Here is a 22,698-nt window from a genome sequence, read left to right as displayed (position 1 = left end):
TAAGCCACACCCACATCTCATGTATCCTCCCTGTAAAGGTATAGTATCTATTTTCTTACTTCTTCGTAGGATTTATGTGTGTTTTTCCTCTAGCCAGGTTTTTCCTATCTAACCAAGGTTTTTCTGCAGCCCTAGCTCAGTAGAATCACATCCACTCGATTCTACGAAGAAGTAGGAAAATAGATACTATACCTTTACAGGGAGGATACATGAGATGTGGGTGTGGCTTACTGATGAAAGCTAATGAGCTGGAAATAGATCTATATAAGTCTCTCACCTGGCAGCTGGAACTTGCTGGCTGCCAGAAAAGGAAAAAAGCCCAGATATATATATGGTCAACCTAAAATGTAATCTTCATTCTGGTCATATCAGACTGCCTTGCTCTCAAAAGATAACCTAACAGGTTCCAGGGTTGTGTAGGTTTTTCGAGAATAGTCTTCAACACTGAGTACAAAGTTTATAGTATAACTGCATCACATTAAAATATGACTGAATGAAAGAAGACGTAAAAACATTTTAGAGGTATAGAATGAAAAGAAGAGAATTGAAAGAAATACTAAGCAATCTTTGACATAGCTGTAATTTTTTCTTCTTTTGTGGCTAACTGTAGAAATTATTCTTCAGATAGTTGATAAAATCAGCCTGTCTATGCTGGATTTGTATCATGATCTGTGGCCAAGCAAGTACTTCTAAAATTGATTTTTCTTTTTGGCAACCAATGGTTCAGTCAATAATAATGTCGTTTGAGAAGGATTGAGTCATGAGGGAGATGAACCTTCCTTTCCATTTATTATGTTTGTATTGTCTCAAATTGAAAAGAGTCCTTTCCCACTTCCAAATACGTGCATGACTGTACTGTAAAGTAAAGCTATTCTGCATCTATGCTTCCAGAAGCACTCTTACAAGCACCTTAGTAGCTGAATTCATGGCCTGCTTTCAGCCTGCAAAAGGAAAACATATTTGGAGGAACTCCTGGCTCCAAACATGACTCTGAAGGAACAAATTACCTGTGGATTCAGGGAACCCCCAAGATCCTAAAACCCATGGGGCTGCTCTTAACCCTTCAGAAGCTATACATGGTGCAGAATGCAGCACAGCAAGGATGTTCATATATCACCAGTAGTCTGCAAGCTGCACTAGTTGCCAGAGAACTTCTGGGTGCATTTCAAGATGCTGGTTATCATCTATAAAGTTCTTTATGGCATAGGACTAATTATCCGAGAGACTGCCTATTTTCCATGATTTCTGCCCTTCCAGATTGTGCAAGTCCCATTTATCAAACAATGCTGCTTAGCAAGACTTGGGAAATGTCTCTGTTGTGTTGCCTGCTTTCTGGAATATCATCCCCTAATCTGTGCATCTCTCATCTTAATAGTGTTTCAGAAGGCCTTAAAAACCCAGTTGTTCTCCTTGCTCTGTATTTTACAGCTTGCCTCTTAGGTTTTAAGACTGTCAAATTGAGTTATAATTTATCAAGATTACAAAAAAGAAAAAAGAAAGAGTTTAGAGCATCCAAGGTATACTTGTACTGCTTCTAGTTAATTTTAAAAAAATGTTTCCTATTGCTTTGATATAATCTGAGAATATTTTACAAGTTGCCAAGAGGGTTGAACATTATAGGATAAAATACTTACATAACTGTAGAAGTAAAGCTAATATGATATATTTTGTAAATGTGTTTAAATCTTTCTATTGATATTAATGCTTCAATGAGCAATATAAATGTAAAGATAAAGCTTCAATTTAAAGGACTGGAAAAATCCCCATCAGACTTTAAAATCCTTTTCCTCCCCCTCTTCCTTCTCCCACACTGCTGATTCGGGGGGATTATATAGAAAGAATGAGATCAGATGGAGGATTAATAATAAATCCTCTCCTTTTTCATAAAAATAGTTCTGAGCTTAAATGATTTCCATATATTATTAGTATATACTATCCAAGCGGACAGATTATCAACAATAAAAGTAGCCTGATTAGAACATAATTTTAAGACCACAACATGGTCTAATGTCAGGTCCATGTTTCTTGTATTGCACAATGTTACTCTGAATAAACCAAGCAATCCATGTCTAAGGACTATGACTACTTAATATTAATAACTTATCACAAGATTATAGTTCATGCAGTCTATAAACAACAAACTTAAAAAATATAGAAGTAATAATCTACTTATACAGTGACAGTTTGTGCAATGATGGAAGCAAACAACAAAGCAGCATTGAAGATTTTAATATGTCATTCTATAAACTTATTTTGGAACTCATATTATTAACATTTATGATTTATTTATAATCATATGATTCAATTTATGAATGGTTTTAAGAGTTCCATGACAGCATCTAGAGGAAAGATAACGTGTTTTGGTCATAGAGCAAATTAGAAATTAACAGCTATACAAATTTTACAATCTCCATTCCCTCATGTTTATACACAGATATAAATATAAAGCGATATTATATAATGTATTATTTATACTATAAATACTATTTATAGTATAAATAAAAAGCCTATCGTCATTTGACTACACAAGTAAAATGAATTATTAACTCTTCCTATCTAAGTCAGTAAGGAGTATACTATATTCTCCTTACTGATGAATAAACTGAGAAGTCTACAAAGCATGCAAGATTAACCATATTAAGTTTGAGGAAAATATAACCATTCTATAAAGTGGAATAGGAAAAAAATAATTATTTCATTGCACTGAAGCCAACACAAACAGCATTCTAATCCTATGAAATGGATACGGCTAATGTGGAATGGAGAGTCATGTCAATGGGCAGATGACCATTCAGAGAACCAGTTACAAGGAAACTGATGTTTTTCTTGTGTCCTCTATGTATTACGTACATGTATAGAAGCCAAGTTAGCTTACCTTAAAGCAACGGGTCCAATGCTATTATGAGAAAATAGATGATAGTACAAAAATACTATAGCTGCATCTGCTCTAGATTGGATATCTAAATGGGATGGACTATACAGGCAGTCCTCAATTTATGACCATTTGTTCAAAGGCATTCAAGATTATGATGGTTATTTGCCATAAAATTGAATAAACTTTTTCCTTCAAATGGAATTTTTTCAATATGGGTTCACTTCTTTCAGTGCTGAAGGGCCAGAGAATGTTAAGTAAGCATGAAGCTTCAGTGCTACTTTTCCAGCTATGGATTTAGCAACAAAATCATCAATATGTCTAGAAATGATAATCTGTTGCTTGGACATCTTGTTCACCTCAGCATAAAAGCCTTGTCCAAAAGCCATTTATCTTCAGACAAATGTTTGAAAAATGTATTTTTCTTCTCCTAAAAGAAGCACTGGTAGCTTGCCATACACCTTGGCAATTATTATATACATGTCCAAAGCTCCTGTGAAATAAAAATGGCATCTAAACCACTTAGCTTCTGACCTTTCTTGTCAGTACTATCACTGGGTAGCTTGGTGATTAACTTCTTTCAATAAGCATTGAATATGAGAAAATCACATGGAGGATATTTAAAGAGAAAAGCTATAATAATCTTCTACAACAACCCAGAGATGCTCCCAAACTTTTCAGGTTGGAGGAGGGGAAGATGACTTAACCTATGTTTCATACATAGGACCATATTCCTTTTTAAAAAATAAATTTTATTGATTTTTTTTAAAAAAACAAAGAAACTAACATAAAATAATACAAAAAAAAAACAAAGAAAACAAAGAAAAAAATGAAAGTGCAGAAAGCTAAAAAGAAAGAAAAAAATTAAAATTTCCTTTGCAATATGAACAATTTTGATCCCTGTAGGCATAGAGACATAAGAGGGCACACTAGCTCCGCTGGAAAACTGATAGCGCAGGTCTCACTGTGATGGGGTGAGTTCCCATTACTCAGAGTGCATGTCGTTACTAGTCATGCTGGCTACATGAACACGGAAATGTCTTCAGACCACTCTGGCTAAGAAATGGACATGAGAAACTGCCCCCTACAGTCAAGACACAACTGGCAGGGAAACCTTTACCTTTAGGCATAGACACACCATGATAACTGAGTATCTCATCCAAGGCTTTCATTATTATTTTAGCAAACATTAGCCTATGATGTATTTCTTGATTACAGGTTCCTTTAACTGATAAATCAGTTCTCAAAAGTGAAAGTTAGCTACCATTTCTGTATCTTCAGTGTCAGTTCTAAAAGGGTCCCTCTTGTCATTAATTTGGTCTTTTTTATACTGGAGTTGGATAAATGAGAGCCCCATTTTTTAAAACTGTAAAGTTTTAAAGTCCCTTTACTTTCATTACTAGAACTTGGAGATCATTTGCATTTTCAGGTATCAGACTAGTGGCAGCTACATAGCATAGGTTACTGATATATCTTAGTTCAATATTTAAACATGACCTTCTTCTAATCCATCTTCCCTCCACATATATTCAGACATATACTGTCTGATTATTCAGAGTTTCACTAAGTGGCAACACCTAGTCAACTTTGGTTGATCTGGAAAACTAAGGAGAGTCAATTTTGATTTGTATTTGGATCGGAGACCACCTAAGAATTCAAGAATTATTATTGACAAGCTTGGGAAGTAAAATCCATAAAGAAATGAATGAAAACCACTTCTGTAGTTCTTGAAAAATAACTGCATTGATGCAGTCAACAAGGTCTTGAATTCTTTATCTTGCTTTATGATGAGTTGTGCTGCTATAATTTAAGGAATAGCAGTTGAAGATCCAGAGAGTATTGGTTTTCATTCTAGTTTATCAATTCATTTCTAGGGTTACAGTAATGATTTCAGACACCAATCTTGTGGAGCCTTATTTCCCATCCAGTGAACTTATTTTGCCACTGAATTTGGAACCCAAAAGAAACAGTAATCCAGAGCTTTGAACGGGATGCTGAATGACTGCTGAACATAATGTTCTCTTCAGGCTTCACTTTTTCTCCCCCGTTTACCTTTCTATTGGTAATAATTTATAAAAGAATCTAAACTCTTATATCCCATAGGATATTTGTGAGAAATTGAGACTGTACATTTGTATCTACATTGTTTTCAAAGTGTTATTGCAAATATTTTTTTTTTAATTTGGGACAGTCATTCATTTTAAAGAAGTTTAAATCGTTTAGTTCCCAGCATAATTCTTGCACACAACCACCCATCAGGAAATGGCCTATGGCTAAGGATTTAGGTAATTAGATTAGACAAATTATCTTTTTCAACACAAAGCAAGGCTTCCCTCCCCAAAACAACCCTTTGTGCATCCTCCATTTTCTAAGCAATCACCACCTCTTTTAAAATGTACTGTCAAAGGTAATAATTAACACTCAAAGAGATGGGACTTTTTCCTATTATTTGAGGTAAGGAAGACTGGTCATACTGTCACTGTGATTCAATACTATGTGGCAATTTCAAAAGCTTCTGACTAAGAGGGAAAAGAATCTTAAGGTTACAACTAGTTTCTCAGCTTGGCACAATAGGTTAAAACTGGATCACAAATGAGGTAAGCATTCCAAACCAGAATCTGGAAAATATTTGCAGCTTTAAGAATGCACACTGTGCCTTCAGCAGCAATTGATAGATGATACTACAAATTTCTCTAATTTTTTTTTAAAAAAGACTGCTCGTCATTCTCAGATTGTGGATTAACCCTATTATCTTTTATGTTGCCCATTATATGAAAATAAATATAACAGAAAAGAGTTTGTGAGGAACATAGTAAGTGAGCTATTTCTCAAATGAATATTCTTTTATTTAATTTTAATGAAAGTGGATCACAAAGTATAGCCTTATTTGTATTAGCTTCATCTAAATAATGCAGAAGTTAAAAGGCAGTAGGTGTAGGATCAGTATTAAATGGAAATAGTAATGGTATTTCTGTTATAGCTAGATTAAAGCTTTTGGGACTGTTGCTGATGTCCCCGTTTACTTTGGGATTATTCTTTGGATTTAAATAAAATCCAAAGCTGCAGAGAGAATTACAGTGGGAACATGGAATGTAAAAACACAGAAGTCAGTAAGCTTAACACAGTGAATGATGAAATGAATGGACTACATTGTCAATCAGGGAATTGAGATGGACTGGAATAAAGTTATTTCCTGTAGAAAGATCACACCTTTTATTACATAGGACATAGTTACAGCTAGGAAGAAAATAACAAAAATTATTTGGTTACAATGTAATCGGTGATCAAACAGTATCAATTAGACTATGTGGACAATGGACTATGTTTAATATGACAGTTATCCAGGTTTATGTTCCAATCATTAAATTGATTGGGAACTGAGGAATGGCAAAAAGTTGTTAATAATGAAAGTGAAAACCAACTGCCACAGATCAAGAAGCACAAGAACGCAAACTGGATGTCAGAATAAACCGATTAATTTGCTAAGAAGAGAAAAGAAGTCAAAGACAAGAAAGATCAAAATTTCAAGAAAAAAATTAGCAAACAATTACAAAGAGCTGTTTAAAAAGATAACAACTATTACACCAATATCTGTAAAGATATTAAAGATGGAAACAGACACCAAAAAAGCCAAGTAAAGTCTTCCAAAAGATCTCTAAAGTCAATGAAGACTTTGAAAAAAATATTCAGATGCCTGGTTTGCATTTATACCTGACAAAATCAGAATCTTGCAGTAATGATTTTCTCTGTAACACTCTATACAAGTGAAAGTTGAACTTTGGAGAAACAGAATAGAATATTGAAGTTTTTGAATTTTAGTGTAAGAGAAGACTCCTGAGAATACCACTGATAATGAACAAAAACAAACAAACAAATGTATCATTGAATAAATTATCCCAGAACTCTTGCTCAAGGTACAAATAACCAAGATCAAATTATCATATTTCAGACACATTATGCAAAGACTTAGCTCTCAGGAGAGCTCTAAATGCTGTGACAGGTGGAAGGAAAGAAGAGTATGTTCAGCAGCAAGTGGGTGAATGGACTTAATTACGATAACAATAGGTATGCCATTGGAAGACCTGAAGAACCAAGATGAGGACACACCTTCCTGAAGAAAATCAATCAATATGGTCACTAAAAGTTGACAGCAGTTGATGGCATCTAATTTATCAATAGATAAAGATTTAACTGTATTTTATATTTTTGTGATATCAATAGATGCAATTTCCTATTACCACATATTTCACATATTTAATAACTATTGAAACTTAAATTTTACTTATGCAACATTACATGGAAATAGATGCAATTTACATTGTCTGCCCAATAAATCAGAGCACTTGAAATTTTATTTTTTATCTTTTTCCTAGGCATATAACTAAAAATACTTCTTTGGGTTTTTCAGCAGTCACTTAAATGTTTCCCAATCTGTTGATGATAACTAAACCATATTAATAAACCTAAATAGAATATTTATTGAAGACTACATAATTTATTTGCATTTATGAGCTGTATTGACCACTAGGGCAAATAATAAGGTAAGGGACTTGTCTGTTTCATCTGGCCGATTATTATTGAGTTTCTCTGTTTAAGAGACAAAAGGGAACTTCCCATCTTTTTTTCTCTTATACTTCTCTCTCTTTAAAATTATATTTAATATAATGTACCCTGTTTCCCCAAAAATAAGACATCCCCTGATAATAAGCCCAATCAGGCTTTTGAGCGCATGTGCTAAAATAAGCCTCCCCCCGAAAAGAAGCCCTCCCTGAAAATATTTAAACACAGAGCTGGAAATCAGGTAAGATGGCAAGAGATCCCCATCTTGCTCCATGCGCCCCAAAATAATAAGACCTCCCCAAAAATAAGGCCAAGCGCTTATTTCGGGGTTCAAAAAGATATAAGACAGGATCTTATTTATGGGGAAACACGGTATAGTCACTGATTGATTGTTGGGCTAAGCCCAGACTCTGGAATATAAAAAAATTATATTTCAAACATTTTTCTTTTTGAATGAGCCATGTTGTGTCTTACGTATTCAGTATTCTTTCAGCATTCTGTATATGTTCAGGAGTACGGTTCCTAACAAGAGCTCCTGATGAATGTCAGATATACCTCTACTAGAAATCTTCCTCCTTTTCCATATTAGCATAAACATGTTGCCTGTAATTATGGAATAGTTCTCCTTCTGCAGCAGCTTTAGGCCTCTACTCCTCATAGGTGGAGAAAGAATATTTTAAACAAACTTTCCCTTTTGTTTTCTATTTATTGTTTTCATTCATTTATTCACTCATTTTTCATCATAGCTTTGTTCTTCGGTTTTCAATCTACCTAGTGATATGCTGTCAGGCACAAAATATCAGGGCCAAATGTTAAGTTCCAATTAAATTAATTTATTGCTCATGCTTATGTGCAGGAATCTAGTCAATGAAAGTTCAGCACTATTTTGGCCACAAGATAATGGAATTCAAGAGGGTTGGACTTAGACCACTTGTAGGGCTGATTCCTCTTTTGACTCCACCCCAGGCTCTGCCACCCCTTCTCCCACATCTGCTGTGCCATTTCATAACAGCCAGTGCTTTCACCAATCAAACCTTCTGACTTGTTTCTCAAAAATTCTTCAATTCCAATTCACTATTATTTCAACTCATTCCGGGAAAGGTGCTGTTTACTGTTTTCTGCCTGCTCACATAAGAGTACATTTTTCAACCTGCTTTTTTCACCACCAAAATAAAGAAGCAGTCACTGTCCATGTCTCCCCACATTAATACACCAATAGGAAAGCAGAATTCCTATTCCAGAAGTGTGAGAAGAAAAGAGTTAAATAATCCTTTTCTTGTCACTACTGTTTTCAAACCATGTCACTTAAAAAATGTTCTGTATGAACTCTAATAGTGCTACTGAAAATGATCTACTGTAATTTCTTTACTCCAAAATATAGAAGGTGAACACATTCATTATAGGTTCAGCTCATACCTGGCTATTGATATCAGCAGTGTGTTGGAGAAGTACTGTAGCAAGTTCTTTATGTCCTCTATCACATGCCCAATGCAGCAAAGCTCTACCCTAAAATATCAAGCAAAGGAGAAAAAGTTAGTTAAAATTTGGTAATAGATCATGTATCAACATTATACATTCATGCTAATAGCACAACTTTTTTTTTACTGAAATGTCTATATAAATCAGAAATGTATTACCAGCATCAGCCTGAAATGAGTCCTTGAAAGTTACAAGCAGAACCAAAAAGCAATGGCCATCACATTTATTCTATTCAGCAAAATGAATTAGTAGAGGGCCCACAATATACTGAAAATTGGCAAATTTGAAGAAAAATGTTATATCATACCAGTAGCTGATATATTTATTTGCAATTTTTTTTGAAAAGTTTTTTTTATTTTTTAAAACATAAAATACATCTTTTTAGAGCAAGGATTTGATCCGGTGTAAAGTAAATACAATTACTCACATTCCCTCAACCAATTTTGTTCCAAATTTTATCCATTTCCCTCTTAAAAAAAAAAAAGAAAAAAAAAAGAAAAAGAAATCTTATTCTAAACATTTAGATTTTGAACATTCTACTATGTCACCCTAAATTCTAAACAATTATTTCCAAATAAACATCATTCCAAATCTTTGTCATTTTAACAATCAATATTTCATATATATTCCTCATTTCTAAGACCTATTACATCGAGTCTATATTGTACCTCTTTTAAATGGCAACTGGTATCCATAATCTTGACAAAGAATATTTTCCTCCTCTCTTAATTGTTTCTAAATCAATCAACATTTCCATCTAAAATTTGTCACTCTCAAAATACTTTATTTTAAAGTCTAATATTTAACTGATTCATAATTTAAATAGCTATTTCCCAACATTTCTATCTCTATTTATTTAACTGGTTCACCGTTTGGCTTAACTATTCTCCAGTATTGTCTCCTCCACTTCCTCCTGAGTTTATTTTTTGGCTGGTTCGCAACTTAAGCAATGGCCATCACATTTATTCTATTCAGTAAAATGAATTAATAGAGGGCCCACAATATACTGAAAATTAGCAAATTTGAAGAAGAATGTTATATCATACGAGTAGCTGATATATTTATTAGCAATTTTGATTATTTCACTTTTGATTCCTTTCTTCCAAACTATGATGAAAAAAGCCAAACCTGAAATATATAAGGACACCTAGAGTGACATTTACTAATCCTATTCTATATAGAAGAAAAGAGAAGTACTCTACACTACCCATGATGCTTCATTTTATTCATCAGCTACTGCCAGATTCCTTCTTGACAAACCTGTTATATTACATCGCTCAAGGAGGATGGACTAAAATATCTTCCCTCTCTATGATCTCACTGTGCAATTCAGCTAGATGCTGGAAAACAAATAATCCTCAAGAATCAGGGGACTATGAAATCCTTTTGAAAACTTTCCTTGTGATATTTATTAACTTATCACTGTAAAATAACTCCCAAACACAATGTTGTGACCCCGACTCCCAAGCCTGTTCTAAAAGAGAAAGAGGATTCAGAAGGTGATGGGGATGACAAGGCCTCCCTCTCCAGGACCCTCCTTTCTGGCAATGCCTCAGGTTCCATCCGAAGGCCAGGAGGAACAGCCTGGGATGTGCCAGGAGGAAGGCATATCAGAGCACCAATTGATAGGGAGCGAGGAGGATGAATCCTGGCTTGATCCCAGGCAGCATTGGAGGGAGAAGCGTGCGCAGCAACGGAAGAGGCGTGGGAGGGCCAGAGATTGAGCTGAGTCACGGAGCCACGCCCCACCAGGAATAAAAGTGGGTGAGATTGCTCTTCAGGCTTTGTGATGGACAAAGTTAAACCCTGCAAATCACATCGTGATCTCTGAAATTCGGCTTGGATATATTTTGGACTGAACATTGACTAAACTCTTGTCTCGTAGATAATTTGTTGCTCCTGGAACAGACTAAAGATAAGTCCTCTTCTGCTTTATGGGAGTGAAACCTGTCTTGGCAGGCATTCGGCAGTCTGCTGCCAAAACCCTGGTCTGCCAAGAATTCTAATCTGTTTACCTAATAAAATATTGGCAGGCGTGCTTGGTATTACGTTTGCCTGTGTGAGGAGGGGGGACAGATACAAGGATACAAGGGGCTTTGGCTCAGGGGTGAAATGCTCCCGGTTCGGACCGGATCGCCCAATCCGGTAGCGAGAGAGGTGGGTGGTTGAGATAACCGGTAGCAAAAATCCCTGCCCGCCCCCTCCCCCATGCCCAGTTGACCCGCGCAATCATCAGAGGCTTTTAAAAAAAATTTAAAACCATTTTTTCTACAACCTCTTCGGCCGAAAAAATGCTTTTAAAAGTAAAAAAAAAAAAAAAAGCCTCTGATGATCGCGCGGCTCAGCTGGGATTGTCAGAGGCTTTTAAAAGCATTTTTTAAATAACCCTTCGGCCGAAGAGGTTGTAGAAAAAATGTTTTTAAAAGAAAAAAAGCCTCTCCCGATCAGGCAACTCAGCTGTGATCGTCAGAGGCTTTTGAAAGCATTTTTTTACAACCTCTTCAGCTGAAGAGGTTGTAGAAAAAATGGTTTTAAAAGTAAAAAAAAAAAAAAAACATGCCCACCCAGTCACATTCCCCCCAAGCACCCCCACAGAACCAGTAGTAACAAATTTTTACATTTCACCACTGCTTTGGCTACTATCTCCAGCCTCATTCACCATGATATAATCTGTGTCAATATCACATTTAACATACACAAACAAATTTAACAGTATCTGTGGTTCTTCAAATGATCATCTGTGAAAGTACATACATGGTTTATGTGCTTATGTAGAAACTCAGTTGGAACATTCCAGAGTTCTACATTTTTGTCAGGACTCTAACATATTTACATTTCATCCAGTGAATGAATACTTATTTTAATCAATGAATAATTCAGACTTTTACTTTCAGAGACATTTATAGTTCAATCTGGATACTGATTCTATTAAATAGTATATTTAATGATTAAGTACAAGTAATTAAAGGTCTGGCTTGAGTTTTTGCGTATAAAACCACCTTGATAATGATACTGTATGGATGTACTTCCATATAGCAGTTTCCCCAATCCCTAGTCTTCCCGCTTTTCTTTTTTTCCCCTTTTTGGCCTTCCATTCCTGTATAACTTCCCAATATTTTAATAACTAAAAACATTGGGCATTTTATGTGAGGATTTATTTTCTGTAAGCTATCTTTCTTCATAAAAACTTAAGAATGTATTTTTAACTCAAGTACCAAGATTGAAGATTCATATACAATCCTTCTAATGTCATTACTAAAATTGCTCACTAATGATCTTGGGTAAAAATCAAGGAGACAGATTGTGAAACATAATTCACACGTACACTACAATGTATTGTTTACAGCCAACACAGGTAAATTGTAATTCACTTTTTTATCCCTAGCTCTGGCCCTCTGTCTTTTTTTGGTGCAATCTGTCATAAAAAAACATTTGGCATGTTAAGTTTTGTTTTTTGATCTTGCAAACGTATAGAAACGTCAACAAAACACATTCTTCCTGAATGTCTATATACATTTGCATTTAAGACAAAAAAAAGTTTTAACAAGTTGGCAGATAGTATAGCCCAGAGTCATTTCACTGAAGAAATATTTCAAATATTAACCTTCGTAATTACAAAGAACGATCTCTATATTAAAGTTGTTTTCAAGGGACTTATACCCAGAAGAATAAGTTTCAAATTACATTACATATCCACAGATTTCCAAACTCCTCAGATAAAAATTAATTTTTTCACAACACTAACATTTTGACAAATAGCAACTTAAAAAAAATACTGTATGGAAAGTATTTGTTTGACATTTTCTGAATTCATACTACAAATTAGATTAATCATCTGCAATATTCTAATATCTAAAGTCAAAATTTTACAAGCTGATCAATATAGATAATTTCTGGCCTAAATTGTAAGAGTTCTTAATATTCACTAAATTCCAAGAAGGAATTGCCATTAGACAGTCCCCACTCACTTAAACTATAGATTACAGTTGTTAGTTATTATGACCATAAATTATTTTTACTAATTTTACTTTTTATTTATAGTAATATTTTCTCTCATTTTAATTTTCAACATGCCTCAATGAGAGTAGTATTAAAGTAATCCAAATTCTGCTTCAAGAAAACTGGTGTCTGAGGTTGATACAAATGATATAAACTGAGCAGTTTTATCTAAGCTTGTAAATCATAGAAAATGACGAGGTCGTTTTCAGGTACTGAAATACGAACTTTTACTAACCCAAACTTTTACTAACTATTGGAAAGTTGATAGTCTATTATCAGAATCTTAAAACTTGAAACCTTAAAAAAAGTTAATAGGAAGCTGACATCAACCTAAATTTAATGGTTTTTATTCTTACTTTTTAAATTAAATTACAGTGTATATAAAAGCCTGTCCCAAATATATTCCAGATGCATATTTGTGTGTTATTTTCCTGCCCACATAATACATTTTAACAAAGTCAGAAGGATACTTCTTAAACTTTGAAAGATCTGAATAAAAATGCATAAATCTAATGTCTGTTCAATGACTCTGCTACTAAATCTTCTACCCCACAGTTTAGTTAGCTATTGCCAGGTTGGCCAGCTTCTGTAGCAGTTTATCAGGTAAACAGCACATAAATTTTGCTTTGCTGAATGTCACAGACCTTGTCAAAACAAAGCAAATGGGAAAGCTAGGAATTGTACTGCCCTCTTAAAAATGTATGTGGATCAAGACAGACAAAATATCTAGGAATTGATCTTAATTCAGAGAGAAAGAGAAGACAATAGGCAAGATAAATGAAAGTCTCAATTGGTTAAAAAAATGCTACTGTCATTTTTGAATTCAATTATCATGATGCACTAAACTGTGGATTTATTTATTTATTTGGATTGAGGATGGAGGATGTATATGGAGAAAAATAAAAAACAAATGGACTTGTTCAGGAACATGGTGGAATGAAGGTGACTCTACAAAAGTAGAGCTGATGGTTGTAGCCAAGAAAGGAGCTGAGGAGAAGATTGGCTCCTTTGATCTTCTCTAGAAAAAGAGAGTATGTGAGTTTTGGAGCACACTGTGCTCCATATGATTGCTCTTTATGAGAAGGCCACAGTCTTCCGAGGGTGAGAAAACTAGGAGATGAGGGAATTTACCATTATGGTTCCAACCATAGTTGGAGTCTTTAAAGGACACTAAGTTCACACTTTCTTTTCTAACCACCTTAGGAAATTGCATATTAATTGCTATAAATAAGTTAGACACCTTCAAAATGACAGAGTTGAAAACACTGGGTGAGTGTCTTTAATCCTTAATATAAGAAAATGAATCTGTATCTTTATAATCTTTAAAAATTTAAAATAAACAGCAAAAACAAGATACGGTTTTGGCTTTAGAAAGTGAATTAATTTGACTATACAAAGAAATAAATTAAAGGCTCAGAGAAAATGTTGAAATATGGGATTGTGAATACAAAGATCTTGAAATTAATTTTAAAGAATAAATGCATTTTCATGAAAAAGAAAAAAATATTATTGGAAGGTAAGTAATTTATAATGGTGTTCAGAGATATTTTTGAGGAATTATATCAGGATCTTGAATCAACAATGCCAGTTATGCTGTGTGTTCTTATGAAGGCCTGTTCCCAGAAGAAGCTGTTACAGAAAAAGATTTCAAATGAAACTTTTCTCACTTAAGTGTGGAGAACAATGTAAGAATTTCCTAGTAGATAAAATAAAACAAAATTAAGTTTTAAAAATTAAGAAGGAAATAAAGATGCCAATCCCAGAGATCAATTGGAATAATTTGTTCTTACTGGACTTGAAAAAGAGGTTTGTTAAAGTTTTGAATAAAATGAAGACAAGGGCCAATAATCATTTGAATAGATTAAAAAATAAAATTATTTTCCACAAAAGGTAAAAACACAAAGTTCGCTTAGTATGGGTAGTTCCTTCTAGAATTGTTGACATCTGGACCGGAAAAATATTGTATCTTGGATTTGCTTGTGCCTAAGAGTTAATATATAGAACAATGACTTTTATATTTTTAAGTAATATTATTATTTTAGGGATCTATTGGAAATTTTTTGCTTGAGATCTGGATTGGAAAAAGAACACTGCTTATTGGACTTGCCTACAGTTAAGAATCAAGTTAGGAGAAGAAAAGATTTATAACTGTTAATCAAGAGAAGACAACCAGATACAGTGAAGTTGTTTATACTTATTGTGATGAGAGTGGGAAGCTGCTTTCTTAGTTTTTCTTTTTTCTAGTTTTTCTTTTCTTTTTTGCTTTTTTGCACCTTTTACCTTCTATTTTCTTTTTTGGGTTTGTATTATCTTTTAACGTTGTAGTTTAAATTTTTCATAAAAATTATTGAAAACCCAACCTGAAAACTTGGAAATCTTAGAATGGAAGTGTTTTTCTAAAGTACTGTGATTAAAACATTTTTAAAGCATATGTGAAGGCTAGGAAATAGTCTGCTGTCTTAAAATTTGATATGCTTCTCATATAGGAAAGAGTTGATTTACTGCAATATTTATCATTCCTATTTTAATTGTTTTCACACAACTGTAAAAATCAAAATATTCTTAGGTGTACTAGCATAACAGTTTCATCTCTAAAATGAAATATTCCTGTAAGCCTTGTTTGAGAAAATGGTTACTTGCATACTTTTAAACTGTATAAATGTACTTAAATAATAACATGTCATAAGAGTTATTTTTACTGCAATAGACTACTGCAATAATCTAAAAATTATAAAATCACAAAGAAGAAGCATGATTATTAAGCTAAAGAAATAATACTACTACCTGACCAAGAACTATTTTTCAGAAGCAAATGTGCTGGCTGGAAATTTCTATATATTCCATGCAATGACTTTAACTACTGTAGAGATTTGAGAATTAAAACTGATCATGTGTCAAATCTTCATTTATAATTCAAACAAATTTCTCTTCTGTAGCTAAAATATCTTTGCCTAATACTAGTACTAATAGAGTCAATGGCACTTCAGAAGCTCCTTAAGTACCGAGAAGTTTCAGTTCACTTCATGCAGGATGAAGGCTTCTAGCTTTGAATTTAAAACTCTTTCCTCTGCTTTCAACAAATTAATTTTATTTGAATTCCTGATTAATAATAAAAGGCCATGTCATCAGCATTCAGAACTCCAGCCGGGAATGTCATGGCTCAAAGGACAGAAATCTGCTCAGCGCTACAAGAGAACCCAACTGAATTTGTGGCGTCTCAGTCTATGAATGTGTAAGCACTTCATCTGTTCGCTACAAAACAATGTATTGGGAGACTACACATGCTGCAGACCAAGAGCAGAACAAGCAGGCAGTATGACGATAAGCGGGAAGCCAACATGTCGGACAGATTTTATTTTTGTCTGACCATAAATACAAATGTGCCACAGAAATGTGGTCTTCTAGCATCACTTGGGTTTTAAAAATGGGATTTTGCTAACTCCATTCCAAGTATTTAAGTTAACACTGCTACAGAATTATTAGTGCAGGTGACTGTTGCAAAGCAAAAGATAATTGAATGGCATCCTATTTGGTGTTTCTTTAAATGAATTTATTTCCCTGTGTTTAGTTCAGCTTCTATGCACATAGAACACAAGAAGAATACTAACTTGAATACACAGCATTGTTAAACTTTTCCTTCTTAGCAGCATGGCATGACAAGAACAAAAATTGCTACATACACACAAACTGAATTAAAAACTCACAGAACCTCTTAAATAAGTTACATGGAGGTTGAAAGCCAGGGCCTATCAAAGTGGCAATATTTTAGCTTACCACAATAATACAGTGCTAAAACAGAATGGAAGAATTCAAAACGAAAAGGCAATCTTACAGAACTGCTCTGATACTGTATAAGCTTTAGACCAGTGATGGCAAACCTTTTAGGGAACGAGCGCCCAAACTGCAACCCACTTATTTATTGTGAAGTGCCAACACGGCAATTTAACCTGAATAATGAGGTTTTAGTTTAGAAAAAACAACTCATACGTGATTGATGTCTTTTCACTGAAAAAAAACCCACAATAACAGAGGTTTCAATGAATCAAACAACTTTTTATTGAAAGGTAAAAGTTTGCATTTGGCATGCTTTTGATTAATGTGACTTTTGCTTTGTATGCACTTTGATAGTTTTTCTAACCTTGGCTCATACTTTGTAAGTTTGAGAGCAACACATGCAGCACTCAGGTCTTCTGTTAGTCCAGGGATGTCAAACTCAATTTCAATGAGGGCCGCATCAGGATTGTGGTTGACTTCGGGGGCTGTGGTGGGCGTGGGCGTGATGGGCATGGCCAGCTCCCACCGCTGCTGTGCTTGCTCTCCTTGGCCAGGTTGCTCGTGGTGTGTGGGTATGTGGGTCAGAGGAAGCCTCCCTCTCCTTATGAGGAGACCTGGCTTTGTAACCAAAACATTTTCAGTGATAGGATGGGAGACCACCAGGAGAAGTCAGGAGGAGGGGACAAGGGGATGGCAAAAGGCAGCAGGGTTGCTGGTGGTCAAGTCCTGAGGCAGGATTTACCTCAGACCCTCACTCTCTCTCATTATAATCTCCTTCCTTCCCTTCTTTTTCCTTCCCTCTTCATTCTTTCTTCTTCCTTCCCCTCTTTCCTCCTTTTTCTTTGTCTATCCTGTCCCTTCTTGGATGCTCAAATGCAAAAGGGGAAACATTTCTTGATGCCTCCTCGCCTTATGATCAAATGCCACTTTTGCTAGCAGTTTGTGGCCACTTAAAAGACTGAGAACAAACCAGGCTCAGTTTATCCCATGCTTGCATTTCATGGGGGCATCCACAGACTACAGTACAGAAAAACTGTCAAAATAATGGTTCTGATAGGTGATCAGAGTTCCTCTGTTTTTTAGGTGCAACAGCTTTAGCATTTAAGAACAGAGGTAAGTTAATTGCTTTTCTACTAATACATAATCCTAAGGGCCTGGTGGTTCAGCAGACTAATAGCATTGTGATTAACACCAGCTGTCTGCAATTACTGTAAGTTCGAATCTCACCAGGCTCAAGATTGACTCAGCCTTCCATCCTTTCTAAGGTAGGTAAATTGAGGACCCAGTTTGTGGGGGCAATAAGCTGACTTTGTATAAATATATAAAAGTATGAAGGCTATTGCTTAATGCATTGTAAGCTGCCCTGAGTCTCCGGAGAAGGGCAGCATATAAATCAAATTAAAAAAAAAAATCCTTAAAAGGGCTCTCCTGTAGGGACCCTGCCATGGTCTAATTCAGATTGGAAATATAGCAAATATTTTTCCCCACTTGCTTTCTCCTGTTTTCCGCACTGGAAATAGCTGTTTGCAACACACAAGGAGGGGATACTTTCCTAAGAGCTCACAATTCAAGAATATCAATGTGCACATGAAGTATCTCGGGGGGGTGGGGGGAAGGCCATGGGGGTGGGGGGTGGGATGGGGCTAGTGATAGAACAGGCCCTCAAGGCCTCCCCAACCCACTAAGAAATTTCATGCTTCTCCCCCCCCTTCCTGCCACAAGGACTCACTTACCTTGCAAACATCTGTCTCCTCTCTTGTTTCTCTGTTTCTTTACCTTTGAGGAAGGGAGAGGAGAGTTGGCTGGGAAATGCTTTTCATGCCAAGAATGGACGCTCTGGGTGCTATAATATCACGTAGAGGATTAAAAGATCCTCTTTTGCAGAGTCAGGGTCCCAGAAACTTGTATTCTTGGTGCGAACAGTGTTTGCTCCTGCTCCTCCCCTCCCCCCAACTACTTTCCACCAGGGTGGATTTGATTTAAATCAAACTGATTTAAATCACAATTTAAATCACTAGTCAGTAAGGCTTGATTTAAATCACAGTTTTCTACATAAAGACTAATTCTTGCTGGTATAACTTTAATATGCAAGTAGATGAAGATTTTTAGAATAACAACTTTTCATATTAGTTTTTTTATCCCCCGTTTAATAGGTTAATCATTCATATTTGGACAACTTTTCTGTTGAACTTAGGAAGGAGAAAAATAATCATTATCTTAATAATAACAATTTAAATAGATTTATTCAACTGAAACAATAACATTACAGCATATGTTATTTGCTTAAACAAACATCCATGTTTGTTAACTAATTTGGCTAAACAAAAAATATATATTTTAAGAAACTTAGACTGTCAGCCCAGCCTACACATGAAAAACTTAAATACTGTCCTCTGTAGCTCACTCGTCTTCTTCTTTGTTCATAATCTGGAAAAGAAAAACAAGCTTTCCTGCTTTATCGGGTCCCAAACGATTTCTCAATTTAGAATGAATGAGTCCAAAGGAAGAGAATATTCTTTCAACGCCTGCAGAAGAAGCTACTGCTGTTAAAAGTGAAATCATTACTTGAACAGTCTCTAAATCCAAGTGCTTAAGTGACTTTCACCAGTTCACTGGTGTGACTTTCTTTAAAATATCTTCAGCAAACATATATTTCTTGAATGGTTCCCCCTTAGCTTTGAAGTTTATTATAGTTGGCATTACAGATGGATGATTGCTGGATACCCATGTCATAGCTAACTCCTCTTCCTCAGCACTTAAGTTTTGACCCTGATACTGGATATTGACAATATTTGCCAAAAAATGAGCTGGAGACAGTACTTGTCCCATTCGTTTTTTTAATGCTTGTAATTTAATTCTGTCCATGTGTAGTTCCTCAGCACTTAAGTTTTGACCCTGATACTGGATATTGACAATATTTGCCAAAAAATGAGCTGGAGACAGTACTTGTCCCATTCGTTTTTTTAATGCTTGTAATTTAATTCTGTCCATGTGTAGTTCTGCTTTTAAGTGTTCACTCAGTTCCTTCCAAATTTCAACAGCATCAGCAATAAAACAGCTATTTTTCTGTATTTTGTTTAAAGCTTCAAAGATGGGTTTCAGGATGCTCAGCATATGTTTAACATTTCTCTTAAGCCCAGTGTTGAGGATTTTGGCCGTGACAGTGGCATCTATTTTATCTCGATTTTCTTCACAAACTGTCATCAGAATAGGCCAGTTCTTGATATACTGCTCAAAACAGTCCACCACACAGTTCCATCTAACATCTTGTGGGAGCGTTAGCTTGGTTCCACCCATCCTTTTCAGAGCTGCTGCAGCAAAATGATTATTACGGAAGTATTTAGCAATTTCAACAACATTAGTCTTTATTTCTGGAACACTTAAGTCTTTGGCTAAGAGGTGCAGCAAATGAGCACTGCAACCATAGGTTATTAGCTTTGTATTCCCTTCTTGCTCTTCTAAATTTCTTCTCATCTTGGATACATTTGCAGCATTGTCTGTGGCCAAACTGCGTACTAGACATTTGAATTTTTGTTCACATGTTATTATAGCTTTTACTGCCACTTCTTGTAAGTATTCTGCTGTGTGTGCATTTCCTGATGTATCAATTGTTTGTGCAAGGAAGACTTTCCCTTCTTCTGTTGTTATACAAGCACATACAATAGGATCATTGTGGACATTACTCCACCCATCAATACTTAGGTTAACAATTCTACCCTCCAGAGCTGTTGCACATTGCTCCATTTCTCTGTCATACACTTTATCCAGCAGTTTCCCTGCAACATCTGCTCTGCTGGGTGGACTGTATCCTGGTCTCAGTGACTGAACCATATTAATGAAATCTGGGTTCTCAGTCAGACAGAAAGAAGAGTTCGTTGCATAAACAAACTGGGCAATTTTTTCATCAATTAACTCTTTTTCTAATCTGCTAGTTTTTATCACAAATTTATCTATGGTGGTTCCAGGTCGGAAGGGTTTTTTCTTTCTTTTAGGTGATAGTGATATGTGGCTGTGGGTGTCTGATGATGATGATGCTAATGAAGCACTATCCTGGATGGATAACTCTGAAACTGTAGAACAGGAGGATGGTGATCTTGAAGGTGGATAGTTTCCAGAATCCATGAATTTCCCTAAACAAAAAGTCAATGCTGTTATTTTATTGTTTATACAATTTCTGCTTATTGTACACAGCACTGCCCCAAAAGGAATATTTGCTTTTCTTCATAACTGTACCAAATGACAGTAACATGCTGTAATAATAAGAAATATAATTTTGCTCAAACATGACAGTTCAAGGCAGTCTTTAGAAATATGATTCAATAAAAAAGTTTACCAACCTGAAGACCTTGCCTGTTCAAATGTGTTTCTTTGGTCATCTTCATCACAGCACTTCTCATGATGTTGCCTCATTCGGGCCACCAGGCCTTGCATTTCTTTGTTGCAGTGTTTGCAGTTTGCACGCATGCCTGCCTTACCGATAGGTAAAGGAACTTCATTAAAATATTGCCAAACTGGGTCTCTTTTACGGTCTGCTGCCATTATAGGTTTTTTCCTCCAAGGAAAGAATGTGATAAACCTCAGGTCATACACACAAAAAGATCCAAAGACTTGTCTGTCTGTGGCTGTGCAGTATTGTGCTCAGAAAGTTTCACTTTCATTTTGTACTGCTTGTCTGCTTGCCCCTTCCTCCTCACACTTAGTTTCACTTTCTTCTTGTGCAGATCTATTCCACTGCAAACAATCAGAAAAATATTGTTTCTATTCTGTTCACTGAACTTCTTGAAACTTAGCACTGAAGGGGTTGATTCTGTATTCATAGGTTTGTAGAACAATAGGATTAAGGTCTTTTTCTCAACTCTGTTCATGTTATAACATTTTTGCTGTGAAGAAGAGGCATGATTCAGTTTTGAGAACTGCAAAAGTAAACCAAGCATCTGTAATAATATCTTGTAGGCAGAGAAACTGCCCAATAATCTTACAAAAACCTCTGGAAGAGCATGACATTGTGAATGGATTAATGGAATTTATTTACCAAAAAAATTAAACATATACAGCCTTATTCTACATAATTAAAAAACTAATCTTTATTTCATGATGGAATAACCTTTGGATGGTAATATATTTTCCTCAAAAAGCATTTTATTTATGTGAGTGTGAAGGGCCTGGCCCCGCAGTGCTTCCTTGCTCAGTTGAAGGATTTGTCAGACGGTAAGGCTGGCACATGCAAGCAAGCAGTGCGCCAGGACCACGGACGACGTTGGTTCCTGCACCCAGCCGATTCCGATTCCACGACCAGCCTTCACACTTCAACGCCACCAGCAGCACCGCTCAACTAGAGGAGTAAAAGGGGGCTGGCCGCACCGAACCTCACACCCTCACCCCGGGGATCAGGCTCGGAAAAAGATGAAGCACCTTCGCCAAAGACGTTTGCCCATCAGCTGTAAACTCGCCTATCGCACGCACTTTCACTGCACTTTGCCCAAGACCGGCCACTTGCTTGAGGAGAATATCCCCACTTGTGCATGCCCTCCCGGCCCCGCAACAGATGGCCAGGGGGTTGCGTGAGAAGGGAGCCGCCACCGCAGTTCGTGCTCGCTCCTCAGCAGCAGTTCGTGCTCGCTCCTCCTTTCCATAGTATCCTCTTCCCAGATCCCATTCCTATCCCGCCAGCCCTCATGTTAGCGAGCTTGCTGTTGGCACGGCTAGATTGGGCCAATGTCTCAGGGTGCAGCAACACGTATCCACAGAGAGGGCTCTGCATGCCACCTCTGGCAAGTGTGCCTTAGGTTCGCCATAACGGCTCTAGACTCTTACTTCATTGTTGATTATGTAGTTCTGGTGATTATTGAATTCCTACTAAAGTTAAGAACACCAGCTGTCTATTTTAGTGCTCAAGGGCATGACTTTTCCTTCCTCACCAACATGAACTGCTCACTGCAGAATAGCTGACTTTGTATAAAAAATAACACCGCTTAGGGGGCCCTCCGAAAGCCCTACTAGGCAGGTATATACAA

General features: G+C 36.0%; 2 protein-coding genes across 3 annotated transcripts in view; both read right to left on the bottom strand.

The window, feature by feature from the left end:
* Window positions 1-22,698, bottom strand: part of ACBD6 (acyl-CoA binding domain containing 6) — a 130,578-nt gene that overhangs the window by 67,415 nt on the left and 40,465 nt on the right. For both annotated transcript variants that reach the window (XM_034409685.3, XM_034409684.3), the window contains exon 6: window positions 8,849-8,938. In XM_034409685.3, coding sequence (XP_034265576.1) covers window positions 8,849-8,938 — 90 coding nt within the window. The remainder of the gene's footprint in view (window positions 1-8,848; window positions 8,939-22,698) is intronic.
* LOC148114709 (uncharacterized) lies at window positions 15,922-21,598 on the bottom strand. Its single transcript, XM_087888819.1, has 3 exons — window positions 21,022-21,598; window positions 19,914-20,814; window positions 15,922-16,009 (listed from the first exon to the last, which is right to left on the bottom strand). The coding sequence occupies exons 1-3, from the start codon at window positions 21,221-21,223 to the stop codon at window positions 15,922-15,924; spliced, it is 1,191 nt and encodes a 396-aa protein (XP_087744945.1). The 5' UTR covers window positions 21,224-21,598.

This window comes from Pantherophis guttatus, chromosome 3 (assembly GCF_059756535.1).
Source record: "Pantherophis guttatus breed Tessera chromosome 3, ASM5975653v1, whole genome shotgun sequence".
NCBI lineage: Eukaryota > Metazoa > Chordata > Lepidosauria > Squamata > Colubridae > Pantherophis > Pantherophis guttatus.
Note: the sequence above shows the minus strand (reverse complement) of the source record. Positions and strands in the feature narration are given on the sequence as shown.

Bases quoted from the DNA above. Each gene is read 5' to 3' on its own strand.
- LOC148114709 (XM_087888819.1), bottom strand. From the start codon at position 21,223: ATGGCAGCAGACCGTAAAAGAGACCCAGTTTGGCAATATTTTAATGAA. The intron at 20,815-21,021 runs GTTGGTAAACTT...CTTTTTGTTTAG, and splicing joins TGAACAGGCAAGGTCTTCAG to GGAAATTCATGGATTCTGGA. The intron at 16,010-19,913 runs GTATATCAAGAA...ATTATTAATCAG, and splicing joins GTGGTGGACTGTTTTGAGCA to GAATTCAAATAAAATTAATT.